The following is a 20,110-nucleotide window of genomic DNA, read 5'->3' on the forward strand; positions in this document are numbered from 1 at the left end:
GGATGCCGGTGCCTTATATCGCTCGAAGTTGGTGATGGTGATGATTTGTGAAGGCTCCAGATTTTTCTGCCACCACCTTAATCGGGCAATCAAGCTTTCAACTTTATTTTTTCTTTAAGTTTCGCACTCGCAATCTTGTGACGAATGAGTTGGAGAGAGAGGGGGCAGCGTGCTGTGTTGTTACTTGCCTAAAGGAGACGAAAGGCTAGCAATCTTGTTGGGTCCCTTGGATTATCGATCGAAAAACGTAGCCTGATCAGGTCTATTAGCGCAAGTTGGTGGATAGCTAGGCCAAGATGAAAGAGAAACAAGGATCATCAAAGCGTAAAAAGCACCATGATGATGAATAATGATGACGATGGTGATGACTCTCGTTTGGGAAGGCCAAGCGAACGTAACGTCGTTTCATTTCTCTCTTTGGTTAAGGTTAATTTCAATTTCCGCTCAAAGCTTTAAAAAAGCCATCAACTAATTAATTTATTTTCATTATTTACTCAATAAGTGGAAAAAGAAATTCCATTAATTAATTGAGTGTCATTGTAGCCCCACTTCAACTTTTTTCTCTAGGCTTTAATTAAGAGGGCATGAAGGATCACGACTCCTGATTAATTAATTGAAGATTAACATCAGCTAATTCTGAGTTTAGAGGAGGGGTTATCTACAACTACACGCCTTTGGGAAATACACGCGTTTACTCTGTCTTTCAAGGGAAAGGACATGGCGAGCTCCCTCTCTCTCTTCTTGGCTACACCTTCTTCGTCCTTCTTTTCTTGTAGCAAGCGGTCTGGTTGTCGGACCTTGTCTATGATGATGGTTAGCCCGCTAGAAGACATCAGAGTCCTAAGTTTCTGAGCACAGGAGTTCTGCAGAGGAAGGGGAAACCCTAATTTCTTGGTCTCGCCATTCAGGGCAGAAAAATATCGATTTCTTGATCGCCATTCTGCAGAGGATTGGAAATTTGATCTCCATCCTGCAGTGCGGCTGGAAAATTCTAACAGGTCTGCAGAGCGTGATTTGGACTTCATTTTTCTAGCGCAGTTTTGAAGTTGGCCGGGGAGCCCTGATTCGGCAAAAGCAGATCTGTGGGGAGTTGGTGCAAAATGGAGCCGGATCGGGCATTTTAGGTATAGAGGAAACCCTCAACAGAATGGCCGTTTGTTTGTTGCAGCAGAATTAGGAAGATGATGACGATGATGAGGGCTTGGATTAGAGAACTTTTCATGGCTTGATTGTGAAGGAAATTTACGCAATGTCTGGTGGCAGTGGTGTAATTGCAGGACCTGAAGTCGATATGGCGGAATTGGATCCTGTTTCCTCTTCCTCTCTTGCAGTGGATCTCAACCTCAACCTAGGTCCTTCTTTCGCCTTGGAGCTTGCCCTTGGAGGGCAAGATTTCGAGGGGTCCGTGCCTGTTTCCCGACAGAATTGGCCACGATTCGAGCCCGGCATTCTAGCAGGGGGCCATGAAGACGAAGTTCCAGCAATGGCAGAAGATCCTAACCCTAACGCTGCTTCAGCAGAAGATCATCACGGAAGCAACATCAGGATTCGGGAAGTGGACAGCATTGATGCGGGTGTTAGGGTTGCTGAAGCGGGTGGAGTTGATGCAGGCAATGATAGAAACAGTGTTCGGATTCGAGAAGTGGTGGGCGCCCATGGCCGAGGCAATAGAGGCGGCGATCGGGGTGAAGTCGAAGGCTCCCTGCGAGGTCCCCTTCAAGTATCCAGGTCAGGCCGTCTTGAACTTGCAGCTTCTTTACATAGTGATCACAGTGTTCTGCCTCTGCCTGTGCTTAGACCTTGTTTTTTTAGGAACCCACGCCACACACGGCATCCACGCCGCCCTAGACAAGCTGTTTTTGCCCCTGTCCCAGATCTGGTGGAAACACAAGCTTCCTCCGACCACGGATCCACTACTGAGGGTAGAGCTCTGGGGGCCAATGACTCTTCTCCATCAGTTACCCTCTCGAGAACTAGAAATCCAAGGACTCCTAACACTTGCTTTGAAATTTCACTTTCCCATGAATCAAACCAGGAGGATGGCAAGAGGATCCATGCCAGTTCTGTAGGGGCTCATTTTGAATGTAACATATGCCTAGAAATGGCAACAGAGCCGGTGGTCACATGCTGTGGGCATCTCTTCTGTTGGCCATGCCTTTACCAATGGTTGCATTTGCACTCTAGTCAGAAGGAATGCCCAGTATGCAAGGGTTTTCTATCAGATGCTGCCATCACTCCTATTTATGGCAGAGGGACCGCTCAAGACACCGACAAACCACAAGGCAATACCCCTCCACGCCCTCACGCTCACCGCATAAATGGAAAAAGGCGATGGCAAGACAGATTTGCTCAGGAATGGCCCGATGGAGGTGTTATAGCAGGTTCTGGCAGGTTAGAGGCGCAGGCAGAAAGAAGTGAGCCGGAGGCATCAAATGCTGCAGAACTGATTTTGAATAGGCTGAGAGTTGCACAGAGGTTGCAAAGGGAGCACGTTGATGAAAGGTTGTTTAGGCTGAGGCTGCTGCGCCAACGGAACATGGGTCGGCGTGGGGGGGCCTTCCGATCCCCTTCTGCCCTTGGAGCCACGGCACAAGCTATGGTGAGTCCTGTTCAGATTTCTCCAGAGCAGCATCATAGTGAGCATATGCTAACTCGGATGACCATGAACCGCCTCGAAACAGCTGATAGTTTAGCAGCCATCGGAGCCAGCATGGACGGATTGCGGGAGAACCTCGAACACGAACACAGGCACAGAACTTTGGAAATCGTAAGCTCTCCCCCCAGACAGGCTGGCATCTCCCGCCCTGGGGAAGTGGCTATTGCTGGACTATCTGGTCTAGCAGGGCCATCTTTTGATGAAGAAAGCGTACCCCCTCCTGGAACTGAATCACAAACATCAGGACACTCAAGAAATGGTGAGTTGCTGACAGATACTCCAGAGCTGCCACAAACATCATGGAGGGTATGGCGTAGAGCTGCAAATGGTGCATCTGGCTCTTTTGATACTGAGCCAGGTTCTTTGCATGCCCGGAAGAGGCGGCGCCTGAACTAGCATATTCATTCATTTTGGATGCAGTGTGTAAAGAACTTTTTGATGTGGAGCAGGGGAGGATTCCAAAATTGGGTTTGTGAAGCTAAACCTATGCTCTCATCTCAGGCCACTTCGTGTGCATAATTTTCTGCTTTTATGATTTAGGCTGAATTACTCTGTCAGTTTGTAATTAAAGTTTGGTGATAACTACTCTTTGTTTTGGTTCTAGTTTGAACTTCCGAAATTTCAAGATGCAGCAAGATTATCTCTTCTCTGAGGTTGTCCCAAACTATGGACCTCATAAATAATTTTTGGGCATTTATGTTCTATTTCATGGTAGCATATAGTTGATTTTCCCATTTGACCTTGGTTGATGTTACGTGATTAGGCAGGCTATGATGCCCATCCTCTTATGGGCCCCATTCTTCTGACAGCAAATCGGGGTGGGTGATATGTATCAGTGAGTCTAGCTTTCTTTCTTAATGCACTTGAAAGTTGATGCACCTGAACATGTTTTTCCCATATTGATCTTGAATATAGATAAGCAACAACACTTAACTCACCTTAAGTGCTTGCTTGTTCATCAACTATAACTAGCACTAAATTTATTTTGGTGAAAACTAATTCTTCAAATGCATTGCTTCTATGTATTGTGCTTGCATTATTTAGAATGTAGTGTATTTCAATTTCCAAGTTATGTAAAATTTGTTGCACCCCTTTATTCCCGGCAAACTTTGCTGTGGGAAAAGTGGGGTCATATGAGCAGGTGTACTAGTTTAGAATGTTTCACTATTGCTGCTGCATTGCTTCCACAGAGGCCTCCCTTCTCTTACGAAGCTCCTGTCCTTATATAGCAACCTCCTTCCACTCAGCTAGCCCTTTGCCTCCTCTCTAACTATTGCCATCAACCTCATTTTTCTTGTCCCTGATTTGCTTCAGAGTTACCTTGCCTTCATTTCTAGTTTATGGCCTTCTTGCCTTCCCACATTCTTGCTCTAGGTTTTAGCCAATCTTTGCTCCCCTATCCCCCCAATGAAGCAAGCGCCACATCCTTTCAGAAACACGAGGTGCTCTCGTCTGGTGATAACAGAGAGGCCCCCAATGAAAGCTTGTACTAGAGCAGCTCTTCTCTGAAGGAACATGATTACATAGTCTTGGTCAAGGTCTCCTATGTATCTTTGATGAGCCAAGTAGAGAAAGGGGCACATGTCCAGCAGGTAGTTCTTAACCTTCAGTAAATGGTGTCTAGGGAATCCAAGTAGAAAGTGGGTTGTGTTTAAATGGAGGGATTAACAATGGGCGGTGACATGGGATGAGAGGAGGGAGGGTGGAAGAGAAAGGAAGGGAAGGGAAGGGGTGGGTTTCCAAACTTGCTAGCTAGTTCGCGACTGCCACAAGTTGGTTGGGTTCGTTTTCCAAACTAGCTAGATCACAATCGCCACAAGTTGCCACATGAAGTGTAAGGTGGTCAAGAGATGGTGCCACATGGGTCGACACATGCAAAGTTAGTGGGCTAGAGGCTATCTATATTAGAAGCCTCTCATTGTATGGTCGAAAACACATTGTATGATTGAGTGTGCCTATCTTGTCTATCTAGCATTAGTGTGTAAATTACCATCATGGCTTATCTTGATTACTATGAGCCTTCTTAAGCATATGGTTAATATGTGATTAGCACTAGGTTTAGCACAATCTCGAATTCTTAGCACTTCCTTGCTTGTGATTCACGACAATGGCATAGGCAAAATCATTATATCTGATGATCCAGGAAGACCTCAGCCGGCTAAACTCTCAACCGACTAAACTCTTCATAGTCTTCCCTTGCCTCCTACCTTTCATCTTGTGAGCTCTTTTCATCACTAAGGTCTTGCTCTTCCACTAGTTCATTCCATCTTTTAATCTCTTCCCAAGGATCTTCATTAGGGAAAGCAATAGGTATACCTGGGGGAAAGCAATAGGTATACTTGGGGGAAGCTGGAAGTGTGTGGCTTTGTTTTGAAATGACTTTGAGAGAGAGTGAGTGGGCTTTTTGTTGTGGAGGAGAATCAAGGTTTACGTTTGGAAAATCTTCAGCACCTTCCTCCACCTCCCCCTTTCTATTGTCTTTTTGCTTTCCTTTCTCTCTTTTTGCTTTGTTGTTGGTCTTTAGTACCCTCCTCCTTTGGGTTCTCTTTGGGTTCCTCCGTATTCTTGAGTTCCTCCTTGCTCTCTAGGCTTTTGGTTTTCTTGGGTGGATTTATCAAACTGCTCATATTGGCCTTGGCTCCCTTCTTCTTGTTCTTTTTCAAGCTAGCCCTGTGGGTCTTTTCTTGCTCTTGGTCTTGCTTAGGGTCTATCCATTTTGGGCTCTAGATTTTGGTCTCCTGACCCTTGGTCGTCTTTGCCCTGGTCCTTCTCGAGAGCTGCTTGTCGTCTTGCTTTTCCTCATCTTGACCCTTTTTATCCTGGTTCTCTTCTTCTTGCCCCTCGAAATTTTATGAGAATTGTCTTGGTCTGCCTTGTTCTTTGCTAACTATTCTAGTTCCTTGAGGAGGTTCTTGAGTTCTCCATGCTCTTCATGTGGGATAGTCTTAGGATATGCAACTTGTTTGATCCCAAAGAAGCATGGATTTTTCTCAATTTGCAGCTTTAGCTTCAGCTGTTTCTAGATTCTGAGGTAGAGGAGTATAAAATGTGCGGGCTCATAGGTTGGGCAAGCCATCTTTGAGCCCACACAAAATGTGCAGGCTCATCATAGGCTAGGTAGGCTCATTCTGTTAGCTTTGTGTAAATCTTGGCAATTAGCTACTTTTCCATGCCATTTTAGATCATCTTTGCATATCACCTCATTCATGGGCACTAGTTGTGTACTCCTCTGTAGTGAGCTCAATACAACTTCTAAATCCATAGGAACCTTCTCAAATAGAAGTACCCATGCGAGGAAATTTATTATCATTGGATGAGTATCAGCTTGATATAAGTTGGTAGCCTTGCGAAGTGCAATTGAGAGAGGGGCTCATCTAGCGACATCCCTTAGAATATGAATACAAGGCATAAGCTATATCTGGTTAGCTTCATTCTATTGCATGGGCTCTTATTGTTGTCACATAGGAATTCTGGGAGCATCAAGGTTACATCCTTTAGGTTTGCATCCTTCTCCACTGGACTACCAGCGTGAGTGCTTGGTGTTGAAGGATTTGTGGCCTATTTCTATGGATCTCTTAAAGATTGCAATTCTTCCTCCAAAGCCCTCCTCACACGATCATCTTTGACCTTTAGTTGCTTTAGCATATCTTTTGTATTCTGCTCCAGGTTTTTTTGCATTTTTTCTACTTTGGCCCGCATTTTGCTAACCCTGGAGCGTTCTTCTCCCAACTATATACTGCATTTGTTGATTATTTGATATTTGTGCTGTACCAGCTTGTTAGACTTAGATAGATGCTCCTCCAACAGGGCTATCTTTTACATGTGTTTCGATGAAATGTTGTCTTGGGCTACTAACTCTCCCTTTAATTGTTACACCTCATGCTCAAGCACTATCGTCTTGATATGCGAAGGACCTTGGCCTCTTGTGCATGTCTTTGCTCTGCACTTTGTGCTTCTTTCTTCATACATCCGCACTTTTCCTACAGGAGACTATCTCACGAGTGAGATTTTTTGAATATTTTACTACTATCAAATTGTTGTAAAAGAAAATCTTGTGGAGAAAGCAAGGGCTAAAGTAGCTGTGTAACCTATTTTTGAAGTAATAAAATCTATAAATACTCAAGCAGGGATGCTTTTGGCACACGCTTGGGCGGGGGACAGTTGGGACCCAATCGAGTGTTCTCTCTCGTTTTTGTATTTTTCTGTTGTGTGCAGGCTTCTCTAGGTCCGCGGTTTCCCGTTTCAATGGTATCAAACCCTAGGGTACGCTTTGTTAGAAAGGTGTGTGTTTGTTGGGGCACTTAGACGGCCCCGAGACCACCCTGGGACCAATAGGTCTTGCGTGTTATGGTGCACAGAACAGAGCAGCGTAGGCACGAAATCCAAGGATCCACCGCGGCGGGCACAAGTCTTACAAGGGACACCAATTGCCTACGCAATCCAAGGATCCACCGCGGCGGGCACAAGTCTTACAAGGGACACCAATTAGGGCAACGACACAAGTCTTAACAAGGGACACCAATTAGGGCAACGACAATGCATAGAATGGACATTAGCACAATTGACTAAACATAGACAGCTCAATAATGCCACCAGCAGCCGACCAGCACAACACCGACATCAAGGTTGACCATGACGATAAACAACACTGGCAATAAGTGGTGAGACAACAGGTGACGGTAACAACAAGCGAGCATAGTACTGCATCAACGGGCAGCACACGATGGCGGACACTAGACGGAACATGCATAGGTGTCCCACAAGAGAGAAATACGAAAGAGGCAACACTTTTCCCTTTATACTCTCACCATCAACTATGCACGACGTTATGTGGGATTAAGGGAGTTGTGTGGCAGCATGAGTGGAGCCGTGGGTGAAGAAAAAGAAGCAGAAGAAGTAAAGAGAGAAAGAAGAGGAAAAGAAGGAGAAGAAGAAAAGGGAGGAAAAGAAGAGAAGAAAGAGAGAGAAAAATAAATTAAAAAAAGAGCAATTATTGTTATATGAGACCAAAAGCAAATAATGTTATATTGTTATGACCAAACCACATTTGATGTGTTATCAGCTCTACAAGAATATAGGACAGAAGAAGAGGAGAGAGAAGAAAGAGAAGAAGAAGAAGAGAAGGAGGAGAGAGAAGAAAGAGAAGAGGCGGAGAGAGAAGGAAAAGAAGAAGAAGAAGAGGAAAAGAAGGAGAAGAGGAAAAGGGAGAAAAAGAAGAGAAGAAAGAAAGAAAGAGAGAAAAATAAATTTAAAAAAGAAAGCAATTATTGCTATATGAGACCAAAAGCAAATAATTTTATATTGTTATGACCAAACCACATTTGATGTGTTATTAGCTTTGCAGGAATACGGGACTTGAATAATTTTTTTTTTGGTTTTCACCTCACTTGGGCCGACGTTATTCTAGGCCAAATGGTTATTTTACTTAACTAGTTTATAACCTTGAGTTTGTACATGAGGGTAGGCATGTTGTTATGTGTGGTATAAGCCTGATGTGCAAGTTATTCTGATGATTTCTATCAAGAAGCCATGTTGAGCTTCTGACAATTATTAGCTGGACTTACACACGATAAGTCCTCGTCTGTACCAAATAATTACATTTTCAGTTATTCACGAATTGTTTTAAAATTCTCTATTTTTCTTAAATTTTTTAATTTGTGTAATCACAATACATCAAGGTAAAACCTTCTTACTTTTGCATTCTACTTTACATTATCAAGTTTTATTTAATATTTGTTTATTTTGGTAGTAACTTTTAAAAAAATTAGTTTTCCCAAGAAACCAATGACACTCCAAACTTTGACATTAACATTATTGAAGCCTAAAACCTCTCCAAAATCGTTTGATACATCTCTTAATAACTATAACACAAAAAGATAATAAACATTATTCAAAGAAGTGTTTCAGGTATAACAAGATTAGACATATCACATCAATGGAAGTCAAAGTTTATTTCACTTAGATTCAATATGATCGATAATGATGAAGAATAAGACTACCACGATGAAGGGTAACATATTCATTTGACTATCTTTACAATAAATTTTATTTAAAACTTTTTGTAAATTTCAAGGAGAGTTCTTATCCATCAAAAATAGAACTTCTTGGAGGAACTGGCCCTTACATCTTCTTGAACTATGCAAATTTTCACTATGTATTAGTCTTGTGGTATGGAACACGAGATTAATCCTATGTGAAGTATTCCGATGCATACTTATCTCTAGATTTGTGTGGGATAATTTTTGGTGGTATGGAACACTATAATTTATTACACATAGAAGTTCTTGTGTTAACCCATTCCTAGGGTTAACAAGATCTACAACCATTATCTTACATCAAGGAGTCAAGGTAGATACACCAAAAGGTCATACATTCAAGAAATGAAGCAATAGTGTCCAAAGCTACAACTTGGACGAGTGCTCGTAATGGTTCAATGGAATTCTTAAGGTGAGTCTCGCTTCAAGAGCGTGTGGTAGTAAGTTAGGATGAAGTCCCATGTACTTCATGGATATATTATGAGAGTAGTCATTGTAATAGTATTAGGTCTCCTATGAGCCTAAAGTGCCCCGCTAGCCACAATTTAAGTGAAGTCCCATGTACTTCATGGATATATTATGAGAGTAGTCATTGTAATAGTATTAGGTCTCCTATGAGCCTAAAGTGCCCCGCTAGCCACAATTTAAGTGAGTGTCCATCAAAGGGTTATGAAATAGTCACTTCTGGAACACGATACAAAGGCTTGTATAAGCTGGACAGCTATATGACAAGCGTACTTATGATGCAAATACAGTGGCTGCCCACACTCCTGCTATGCATGATGCAGAGCTATGGCATGCTCATTTTGGGCATGTAAATTTTCAGAGTTTGATGCTTTTGCTGAAGCATCATATGGTTGATAATATGCCGCCTCTTGAGTCTCCACCAAGACATGTATGTGAGGGGTGTATTTTGGGAAAGATGCAACGAAAACCATTCCCCAAAGATGGAGCTGTTAGAGCTGAAAGTAAATTACAGCTCACACTTATGGCCATGTATATAAGTGAACTTCTCTCATAATACAACATACTCTCCCATTGTGCAATTGAGTCTTACTCTTACTAATCCTCTTGCTAATCTCTCTCTCTAATTCATGCTAGTGAGTGTGTGTGAGTGATGTGAGTTGAGAGGAGGGACAAGTACCCGTAGTGCAACACGGGGGTGTGACAACGCACGCGGGAGGTGCAGATGAATTGCTTCTCAAGGAGTTGTAGGGCTTGGAGACCTCAAGGATTACGAGCTCGGCCATTGAAAAGATCCTCACGACAGTTGTGGTTCAGCAGGTAATGTCTTGTTGGATGTGTTTCAAGAGGGGTTAGGGTGAGCCATAACACCTTGATACAATGTCTCTTTTACATGTCTGTGATGAATACTTGGTGATATTTATCTATGATGAATAACTTCTCAAAATTAAGTGTTGGTTGTGAGTGAATCCAACCAGTTTTGTGACACGTGTGAGGCATGTAAGGAATGTGTGAGTTTGATTGTGAGTGAATTTGATCAACTCTTTTGGTTAATTCTTGAGAGAGTGAACCAAGTGTGGTATAAGAAATAAGAGTGAATCTGATTAATTCTTTAGAGGGTGACCCAAGTTGGTTATGAGTGAATCCAACGAGCTGTGACACATGTGGTGTGAGTTTGATTAACTCTATGAATATGCGTGACACGTATGAAGACATTGTGAGTGAATCCAATGTGGGAGTTTGATTGTGAGTGAATCTGATGAACTCTAAGACACGAGCGATGCGTGTGTAGTTATTGTGAGTGATTCCAATGTGGGAATGATTAATGTGTTTAATCACTTTATGGGTGCTGATATTTACAACCGAGACGATTGTCTTCTCAACCAAGAGGACTATCATGGGAGTGATATTTTTGAATATTTAATTATCAAATTTTTGTAAAAAAAAATCTTGTGGAGCAAGTAAGGGCTAAAATAGCCGTGTAACCTATTTTTAAAGTAATAAAATCTATAAATACTTAAGCAGGGATGCTTTTGGCACACGCTGGGGGGCAATTTAAAGTGGCTTGGGATATCGTTGACCTCAACATGGGCCCTAACTTCTCAAATCAATGCAAATACCAAAAACATATTAAAGATTTCCATGTGGGTGTCACATTATCATCATCATCATTGAAGTCATTTTGAACACATGGTTCTCTACTAGAAGAGCTTCATAGTATATTGAGGTAGAATGGTATTGGATTTCTTACAAAACATTTATATAATGTTTCCATGACATCAGCTAAATCTTCCAACACCTTCATGTGGAGATCTGAGGACATACTCGCATTTGGAAGAGGGTTACAATAACCACTCCTCCATGGTTACATGGCCTTGCCTCATCCTAAGTTTTATAAGAAGCCACAACTTTTTGTAATAAATGCTTACTTTTTAAACATGATGCTAGATCGTATAAGGTGGCATTACTATGTGCTTAATGTGAAATGGGGAAGTTTAACTTCATGTACATACTTTGTTGTAGGCTAGTGATCTCTGGATTATTTTTAGCTATTCCTAGGTAGTATATAAGTAACTTTTACATAAAGCAAATACAACAAGTTATTTCCCTTAAAAATAATTTATGTGAGCTATTTTCTCCCTCCACTTTACTCTCATTATGTTGATCCATGCTCTTGCTTGATGGATGCTTGCATGGTTGGGTGTCACAATAGTCTTCAATAAACATTGAATGGGTCTCAAATCAAGGGGAACTAGAACAAAGGGAGACGACTAGGGCATGTTTAGGTGAGTATTAAGCTAAGAAATGGGCTAATGATGATGTACCTTAGCCTATTTAAAGGCCCCCATTCAATATAAATTATATGCATTGGATCAACCCTCTAGCATTGTCATTGTCTAATTACTTTTCCTATATTTAAATTATACCAAAGTGTTGAGCCTAATGAATTACTATCCACCTAAATCACTCCCAACTTTCTAATTTCAAGTTGGTATTAGAGGCGACCCCCATCTTTGAGCCATCACTCTAAGATGCACAACTAGTAAATGTCATGATGAAGACTTAATCAATTTACTAATCTATTTTCCCCCTCTTCTATCCATTCACTCAAAACATCTCAAATCAAGAAATTAGAGGGCTTCTACTGAAAAGATTTAGGAAACCCACACAAGACCATTAGAGTAAGGATATCATCTACATTAACTCACATCAAGCACACAAGGGATAAATTTTTAGATTTCTATGTAAACTACAAATGAGCTCAAAAGTCTGGTAGAAATAAATTTTTTTTAATGTCATTAAAGCTAAAACAATATTTAGCTATCATTTCTCCATGGTTGTTCTCCCATTATAGATATAAAACCAAGATGAAGTGTTGTGGTAAGATGAGACATATAGAAAATGACTAGCATTGACTTCAAACTAAAGCAAACATGATGACTAAAGAGAAGAAGAAGGAGAAGACTTCCTAGGAAGGAAGTCGACTTATATACTCTTCTCTTGTTACGTCACTATGTACGTTGCCATATCCAAGGAGGACTCCTACCTCATGGTCCGCACCCAACCATAGAGGAATGCAGATAAGTGTCCACAGTGCCGAGCTTATATAGTGGCTTGCTTGCCCACACTAGCTGGCCCCACATGGTCGACCGGGTGCCACCGCTGAACCCTGGACACACTTGCCACATGTGCTCCGGCATGTGGACTTCGTGTTCGGTCGAGCTTTGCCACCGCTACCTACAGGCAACTCACGCATGCCATATAGGCTGCATAACATTTAAATACCCCCCTTTTCTAAAGAGTTTTCGTCTATGAAAACAAACTGAGGAAAGTTGTTGGTAAGCATATATAGTTGTTCTCACCTAAGACATTTTCTAGTTTATCCTTTCACTTAACAAGTGTCTATCGATACATATTAGTAAACCTCGTATTCTGATCTCTCAACTAGAACTTCAAGGAAAACTACATGTCCTAGTTTTTGCATGCCACTAGCACAAAAGTTAGATGTACTTGAGATCTCTCTAGGAACTCAAGTTTATAGACTATGCTACCAACCATTTGTAGACTACACTACTAAATATTTGTAGACTACGCTACCAACTTGTTGAGGTGAGAGGTACTCCTCTCCACTAGATTATTCATCTATGCACAAGTATATGCAAGTTTAGAACCTCATTGGGTTTCTAGTTTGACCACCATCAATCTATGGATGGTTGACCTCACTCTTACTTAGAGTGATATTTAACCTTTGAATATTTTCCTTTGAAGATGACTATCAAACTTTCTATCTTTACCCAACATTTTATCTGCGTGCGCAGGCCATGTAGTTTGTAGAGATGTTTGATATTGAAGAGCCTAGCGAGCTCATATGTTTTCACATCTTTTTTAGTTAGAAGAAACTTTGTCAACCTATTTACTCTTCCCTTCAAGAAGAGTTTTTGTCCACGAAAATGGTTCATAAAGTTGTAAACAAGTGTGTATGTGTAGACCATATGGTCATCTATTCTTGTAACTTATATTTTCCTTAAGTACTACTATGATGACCAAGGAATTATGCAACACTTGTGTTTCATTTGGAATATCAAACCATAGTTGCCACTTGCAACTATGAAAGATGTCAATAAAACACAAATTGCTACTAAGGCATCGAATAACATCATGTCTTTAGTATAGGCGAGAGGTTCTCAAATGCTCACAAGAACTTCATAACAAATGTGCTCCGACATTTAAGGAATTTCTTTGCATGTTCTATAACATCAAAAATGTTTTCTCTTGTGGTTAGAAACCACATGGACCTTAATTCAACAAATTTGTGCAATTGTTACAAGTCTTTAGAAAATTGTTCTATAACGTGGTAAAGTTCAATTGACCTTACACGTAGTCTTGGGAGAGCTACACTTTCCTCCTCCAAAAGTTCTTGAGTTCTTCCAAGTATAGTTTACACATCTTGCAAAGAAGATAATTTCCACATAGACAACGTGTATGCAATGTATAGTGTCTATGCACTACTAGAAAATCAAGAGTAACATGCACCAATGAGAGTACCACTCCTAGCGCACTAGTATATACATGCCTATCCACATGTATACTCTTGCAACCACGTTGGTTTCTTGGCAATACATATCTATGTCTCTACAGACATGTTTATGGGCTATTTATGATCACATCTAGAAGCTAATAGCACCATCCAAACACACCTCTACAAGTGTGGTCTCATTGGACACCTCTACTAGGTGAAACAATATTGCAAACCATTTTAATTATGGGAAATGAGTTACTATTAAGCAATAAATGTTAAATTCTTAATCGCTTACCTAGTCTATGTATACATATGCTACGATATATATATTAGGTATGCCTCCAGTCTGTATATACATATTCTAGGATATATAGATTAGGTATGCCTCCATAATACCTTAATTGATAGACAAACAAAATCAATCTCTATACTTTGAGACTGCTTTGACATGAATACCACAACATTGAATTCATGTTTAATACCAATATGAAGTCTGGTGTATAACAAATCTCTGTTGTCTCTATCAGAATGCATAGCGAAAATGAAGACAATTGCTGTGTAGAGAGCAAAACGTAGATGAAAGAGAGAGAGAGAGTTGTGTAACTTTGCTATATACACATAAGAAAGTCCCGGAACTACAACAGAGAGTGTGGGGGACAAGGGGCCATTTTATATGGCCCCAGGCTACTAGTTGGCCAAACTAAAACAGGCCGACAGTAGAGCAAATGCTCATCACGAGCATCAGGGATGCTCACGACCTACTATGAGCCAGTCGACCAGGTGCCAACAATCGGCCATGACAGTAGATCAGATCGGGTAGCAAACAGACAAGTCGATCTTATCATTAGTTCTAATTACTTTTTCTCTACTTAAATTATGCCCAAATATTGAGCCTAATCCATAACTAGTGTTTCAATAATCTTGTCAACTCTCTAGTGTTGTATAATTAATTTTTCTCTACTTAGATTTATGCCAAAATGTTAAGCCTAATCCATGTTGGGTATTTAGAGCCTCATGTATGTGTACGTGTACCCCTACTTGTGTACCCATATATGTGTGTGAACAACACCTAAAGGGGTGTGAACAGTTAGTTATGTGTAAGTGTGCTTATGTGTGTGTGAAGTACGTAGTGATGAACCCGGTGGATAAGATATTGTGTGTGTGAAGTTAGTAGTGATGTCAATGGCCATGCCACGTGTCACTCACCTAGTGTGTGTTTGATTGAGTCAAATGATAAGGTTTGTAACCTATAAAAACATTTACTTAGTGTACTTCAAAATACATCAATCATATCAATCAAATGATTTTGAGTTGTGCAACACTCTTGAGCTTTGACTCTCTCACTAATTCCTTCTCTCTCTACATACACACCATGGATTTCTTTGATCCACCATAGCCGACTGTGTGTCTCTGCTACTCCCACTCCTCACCATTTTTCATAAATGGTAGCAAAGCATGGTCCTATTCAGTGGTGGAGATGACGGGGTAATGCTTATACTCTGCATTCCGCTCCTGCCTTGTTTGCTACTTCTATGTGTAGCCAGTTAGCCTATCTCACATATTTACTACTTCTATGGCCAGCCAGTCAGACATATTCGCTCAGGGCCACCTCTCTAACCTTCTCCACATGTGTGGCTTCCCTCCGCCTGTCTATGCCTAGCGGCCCTTTACTTGCTTCACCTATGACCCTGCCTCTGCCACCTAGCTCAGCTTGTCTATAGTTATCACCTTTGCTTTGTGCCACTGTGGGCTTAATCACGTACAGCACGAGGGCGGCGCTACCTCCTACCATGCTACCAGGCAGTAGTAGTAGCCACACCTCATCACCATTGAGACCAAGGCTTCAAGTATAAGGCTTATCAAAGCCTTATTAGAGGCTTCAAAAAATTTTAAGCCTTACAATTAATTTTTTTGGGACTAATAATTATATATATATATATATATATATATATATATGTATAAGAGCAGAAAGCTCATTACATCAAAATAAAGCCCAGTGGATGTCACCTACTTATCTCTACATCCCACATCTCTATTCCCCATTGTTTAACAAATTACATAAAAGATTCCATCTATCATCCTCATTAACAAAAGAGGATTGATCCCAAGACTGCTCCTCATTAACAAAAGAGGATTGCTCCCAAGACACTTTGTAGTCCAGCAATATACAAGCCTCCATTAATGCTTCTGTGGTACACCCTCTAGGGGTCTACTTTTCCAACACCTCTCCCTTACCTAACCAAATCCGTGAATGTTTGAGGCTATATATTAGAGAAGAGATAAGGTTTTAAAACCTTAATGAAATTTGTTTATGGGCCTCAAAAATGAGATTTCAAAGAGCTCGCGCTTCATGATGGCCTTCATCCATTTTAACAACATACCTCTAAGCCATGCATGTTAAGCCTGTGAGCCATGCTAGTGTTGAGCCTCTGAGCCTATTGAGGCTAAGCACACCATCCTATGAGCCAAGCTTACCAACCTTTGAGCCAAGTTACACGAGCCTCTGAGCCTGCACTAGAACAAGCTAAGTTCTTACCAAAGTTGGAGCATGTGTATTTCTACCTAGTGAAAATTCCTCATCACACTTCCACCTTCGCTCTCCAAAGGGGGGTTTGTTGGGTATTTGGAGCCTCATGTACATGTGCAAGTACCCCTGTTTGTGTACTCCTATGTGTGTGTGTGTGTGAACAACCCATAAAAGGGTGTGAACACTCACTTATGTGTAAGTGTGTGTGTGTGTGTGTGAACAACCCATAAAAGGGTGTGAACACTCACTTATGTGTAAGTGTGCTTATGTGTGTGTGAACCCATCCTTAGGTGGATAAGATATTATGTGTGTGAAGTAAGAAATGATGTCAATGGCCATGCCATGTGTCACTGACCTAGTGTGTTTGATTGAGTCAAAAGGTAAGATTTTGCAACCTATAAAAGCATGTACTTGGTGTACTTAAAAATACATTAATCATATCAATCAAATCATTTTGAGTCATGCAACAATTACTCGGGGGCTGCACTACTAAGAAACCCTATGTATCATGTGCGTTCAAGGGGTATTAAAAAACCCCTTAGCTGTAAAATTTTCACAAATAAAATGACCCCTTTTTCTTTATTGGCTTATAGTTTTTTTTCAAAATCGATGGAAAAAACCCCTTCTGTAAATGTATTTCTGTGAATTCACCTTAAATTTTTGAATTAAAAAACTCCTTCATTTGAACTCATGTGGTACACTTACATATTTTTAGGTGAACACCCAAGAACAATTATCTCTTGAGATTTTCTTTCTCTCGCTAACTCTCTCTCTCTCTCTCTCTCCACACGCACACCATGGATTTCTTTGATCCACCATAGCTGATTGTGTGTCTCCTCCCACTCCTCACCATTTCCCACAATCCATTACTAGTGTGCCATCATCTTGCCAAGTCTCTAGTCACTAGTGCTAATTGAGTTTCTCTACTTAGATTATGCTAAAAAGTTGAGCCTAATCCATTACTATATCAAAAGGAAGAAGAGGGACATTGAATGAGAGACAAACAAAAGAGAGTGATGAAGGAGTCCATAGAAAAAGGTGGGCTAGGCTAAGGAACCTAGAAAGAACAGGACAAAGAAGTCCAAAAATACAAAGTCAAAAGAGACTAAGAAAACAAGGCCAAAAGAGAGATGAAGAGAGCCACACGAGCCCCAAAAATGAAGATAGGTCTAGAAAATGGGAGAGAGACGACCTAAAAAAACATGGGCAAAAGATATACAAAAAAGAAAGTGAGAGCTAGAAGAGCACTCTAAAAACAAATAAACAAAGAATGGCAAGAGTGCTAAGGAAGAGAAATCAAGATATGAAAGAGCTCTAGAACCAATAATTTGCAAAGAAACCAAGAGAAATGTAGGAGGCGAAAGAGCCCTAAAAGAAAGTAATGGTGGAAAACCAAAGAAAATATAATAGGAGCCATGAGGGCTTTGGAATGAAAAATCAAAGAGAAAACTAGGAACAAGGGAAAGGGAGCCAAGAGAGCCGATGTGAAGAATAGAAGAAGCTGAAAGAGCCCTGAAATTCTAGGCCTTTGGTGGGAGTAACAAGATAGAAGGCATAAGGATTAAAACTAGAATTGGTCAAAGAGAGCCAAGAAGAAGTGGAAAAATAATTAGAAAGCAATGTAGATGTGAAAGGTCAAAATAAAGGGCTAAAACCAGAGGCTAGAGTAATCTGGCAAAAAGAGTAGACAAGAGATTGGTTAAGGAGCCAAGGAAACAAAGGCTTTGAGAGAAATAATACAAGGTATGAATGGAGAAAGACCAACAAACCAAGAAGAATGGGCCCAAGTAAGAAAGAAGTCTAAATCAAGGGAAAAAGGTTCTTGGACAAGGGTGGCAAGAACCAACCCGTGTCAAAATCCAAACTTTAAAAAAGGTAAGGAGAGAAAGATCTGAAGAATATCAAGGAGCAAGAGAAAGTTACAAAGTAGGAAGAACTTAAGAATTTTCCTCAAGATCCTAGCCTCTTGACTACAATAATAATACCTAGCTAGGTTTACATTGGTAGAAGCAAGATACTTGAACCAACCCGTGTCAAAATCCAAACTTTAAAAAAGGTAGGGAGAGAAAGATCTGAAGAATATCAAGGAGCAAGAGAAAGTTACAAAGTAGGAAGAACTTAAGAATTTTCCTCACTTGATCCTAGCCTCTTGACTACAATAATAATACCTAGCTAGGTTTACATTGGTAGCAGCAAGATACTTGTCTTTAAGAGCTCAATTTTGAAAGCCAAGGAAGGAGTTGAAGATAATTAGGAAATGAGACTAAAATAGGGTAAAATAGCACAAATTAACACTATTGCCAAGAACTTCATAGAAAGAATCCTAAGTGTAACAACTAAAAAGGAAAGGAGACTTTGATTAAGAAGCTAAGAGGTGCTAGGAACAAATGGTAAAAATACACAAGAAAATCTAGAAATACTACCATGGATAAGGCAAAATTAGGCAAGCTAGCAAGCATCAATACAAAGCCAAGAAGAGTAGGAAAAAGCTAAAGAGAAGATTAACTGGCAAGATGGTAGTAAAAGAGGAGGGGATCAATACATTGTAAGACACCCTTCAAGAAGTACTACAAACTATTCTCTAAGAGTTGTACAATATAGGCTAGTGGGAAGGAAGGTAGGAACTTTAATCAACAAGGATCTTCATTGTAATCTGAGTGAATTCAACAATTCACAAGATATAACTGTACACATCTTAGTTTTCAGGTTTGTCTTTTTCAATTGTCAATATCATTAATCTACTTCATTGTCGTCTGAGTGAATTCAACAATTAATTGGATATAATTATAAATATCTTTTCATAATTCAATGTAGTCATTTAAAGATAAACAATGTTTTGTGAATTCAACAATTAATTGGATATAATTATAAATATCTTTTCATAATTCAATGTAGTCATTTAAAGATAAACAATGTTTTTGTATGTTCCTGTGTGTATGTGCATTAGTTTACTTACAAATGAACCAGTTCTGAGTATCCTAATAAGTAGTGGTGGACGATTAACTGCTTATTACCTATAAATCGATGGATAATTAACTATTACAAATGAACCAGTTCTGAGTATCCTAATAAGTAGTGGTGGACGATTAACTGCTTATTACCTATAAATCGATGGATAATTAACTATTTATGAGTATCCTAATTGTAGATCCTTTAGTCACATCCATGAAATTTTTGTTTCTTTATTAGCACTCACTTCCTAGTAAAGTGATGGTTGATAATCTTGGGCCCAAAAAACCTACCCTTTTTTACTAGGTTCTTTTAGAGAAGAAGGGTGGGCATGATAGGAGACACCGATGTGCCGAGTGAGACTAGGTTTGAGTCCTAGAAAGAGTAGGAGTTCCTAAAATTTATAGTATTACATCTAAAAAACAAGTTGAGTAAGTTCACAAGAGGATAACTTGAATGGCTTGTAGGGCCATTGCCGGTACCTGCTATCATCCTAGTGGGAATGCTCATAGGTATATCCCCATGAACTTTTTGAAGATGTGATCAAGGAAGAAAAGGCCTTCATCATGGCCTAGGATGGAGAAAAAGATGAAGATAAAGGGAAGGAACAAGAGAAAGACGATGATGCCACCAAGATATTGAAGATTATGTGTCCTCTTCTAGTTGAGCAAGGTCCTCTCCCTTCTCATCGTCCTCCTCCTCTAGTGCACCAATTGAGCTCCCTCATCCACCACCGGGTTGCATCTTTAAATTTAAAGGCTTTCTCCTTCTATCTTGGGTTTTCTAGTGACTCTAGTTTGTGTTGGGCTCTAGTGATCACTTAATTTTTCCACTTATCCTCGAGCATAGGCTTCTTTTGTTTGGCATCTTGTTGTTGGAAATAAAAGTGATGAAGGGTGAAATAATTTGCCACTAAGGGGGACATACAACCTTAGGATATGGTAGAGGTAGATTTTACT

General features: G+C 40.4%; 1 protein-coding gene across 3 annotated transcripts; it reads left to right on the forward strand.

Annotated features, from left to right (window-relative positions):
• Positions 1-644: 644 nt before the first annotated feature.
• LOC147635443 (uncharacterized) lies at positions 645-3,303 on the forward strand. Of its 3 annotated transcripts, XM_086802706.1 has the most exons (3): positions 682-1,124; positions 1,264-1,728; positions 1,813-3,303. In XM_086802706.1, the coding sequence occupies exons 2-3, from the start codon at positions 1,292-1,294 to the stop codon at positions 3,050-3,052; spliced, it is 1,677 nt and encodes a 558-aa protein (XP_086658832.1). In that variant the 5' UTR covers positions 682-1,124; positions 1,264-1,291; the 3' UTR covers positions 3,053-3,303. The 3 variants fall into 3 exon arrangements, with proteins under 3 accessions (XP_086658831.1, XP_086658832.1, XP_086658830.1); XM_086802705.1 differs by having other exon boundaries at positions 645-1,728; XM_086802704.1 differs by having other exon boundaries at positions 686-1,124; positions 1,264-3,303.
• Positions 3,304-20,110: the final 16,807 nt, after the last annotated feature.

Source organism: Cibotium barometz, chromosome 9, assembly GCF_041138505.1.
Source record: "Cibotium barometz isolate CiBa-2024 chromosome 9, ASM4113850v1, whole genome shotgun sequence".
Classification (NCBI taxonomy): domain Eukaryota; kingdom Viridiplantae; phylum Streptophyta; class Polypodiopsida; order Cyatheales; family Cibotiaceae; genus Cibotium; species Cibotium barometz.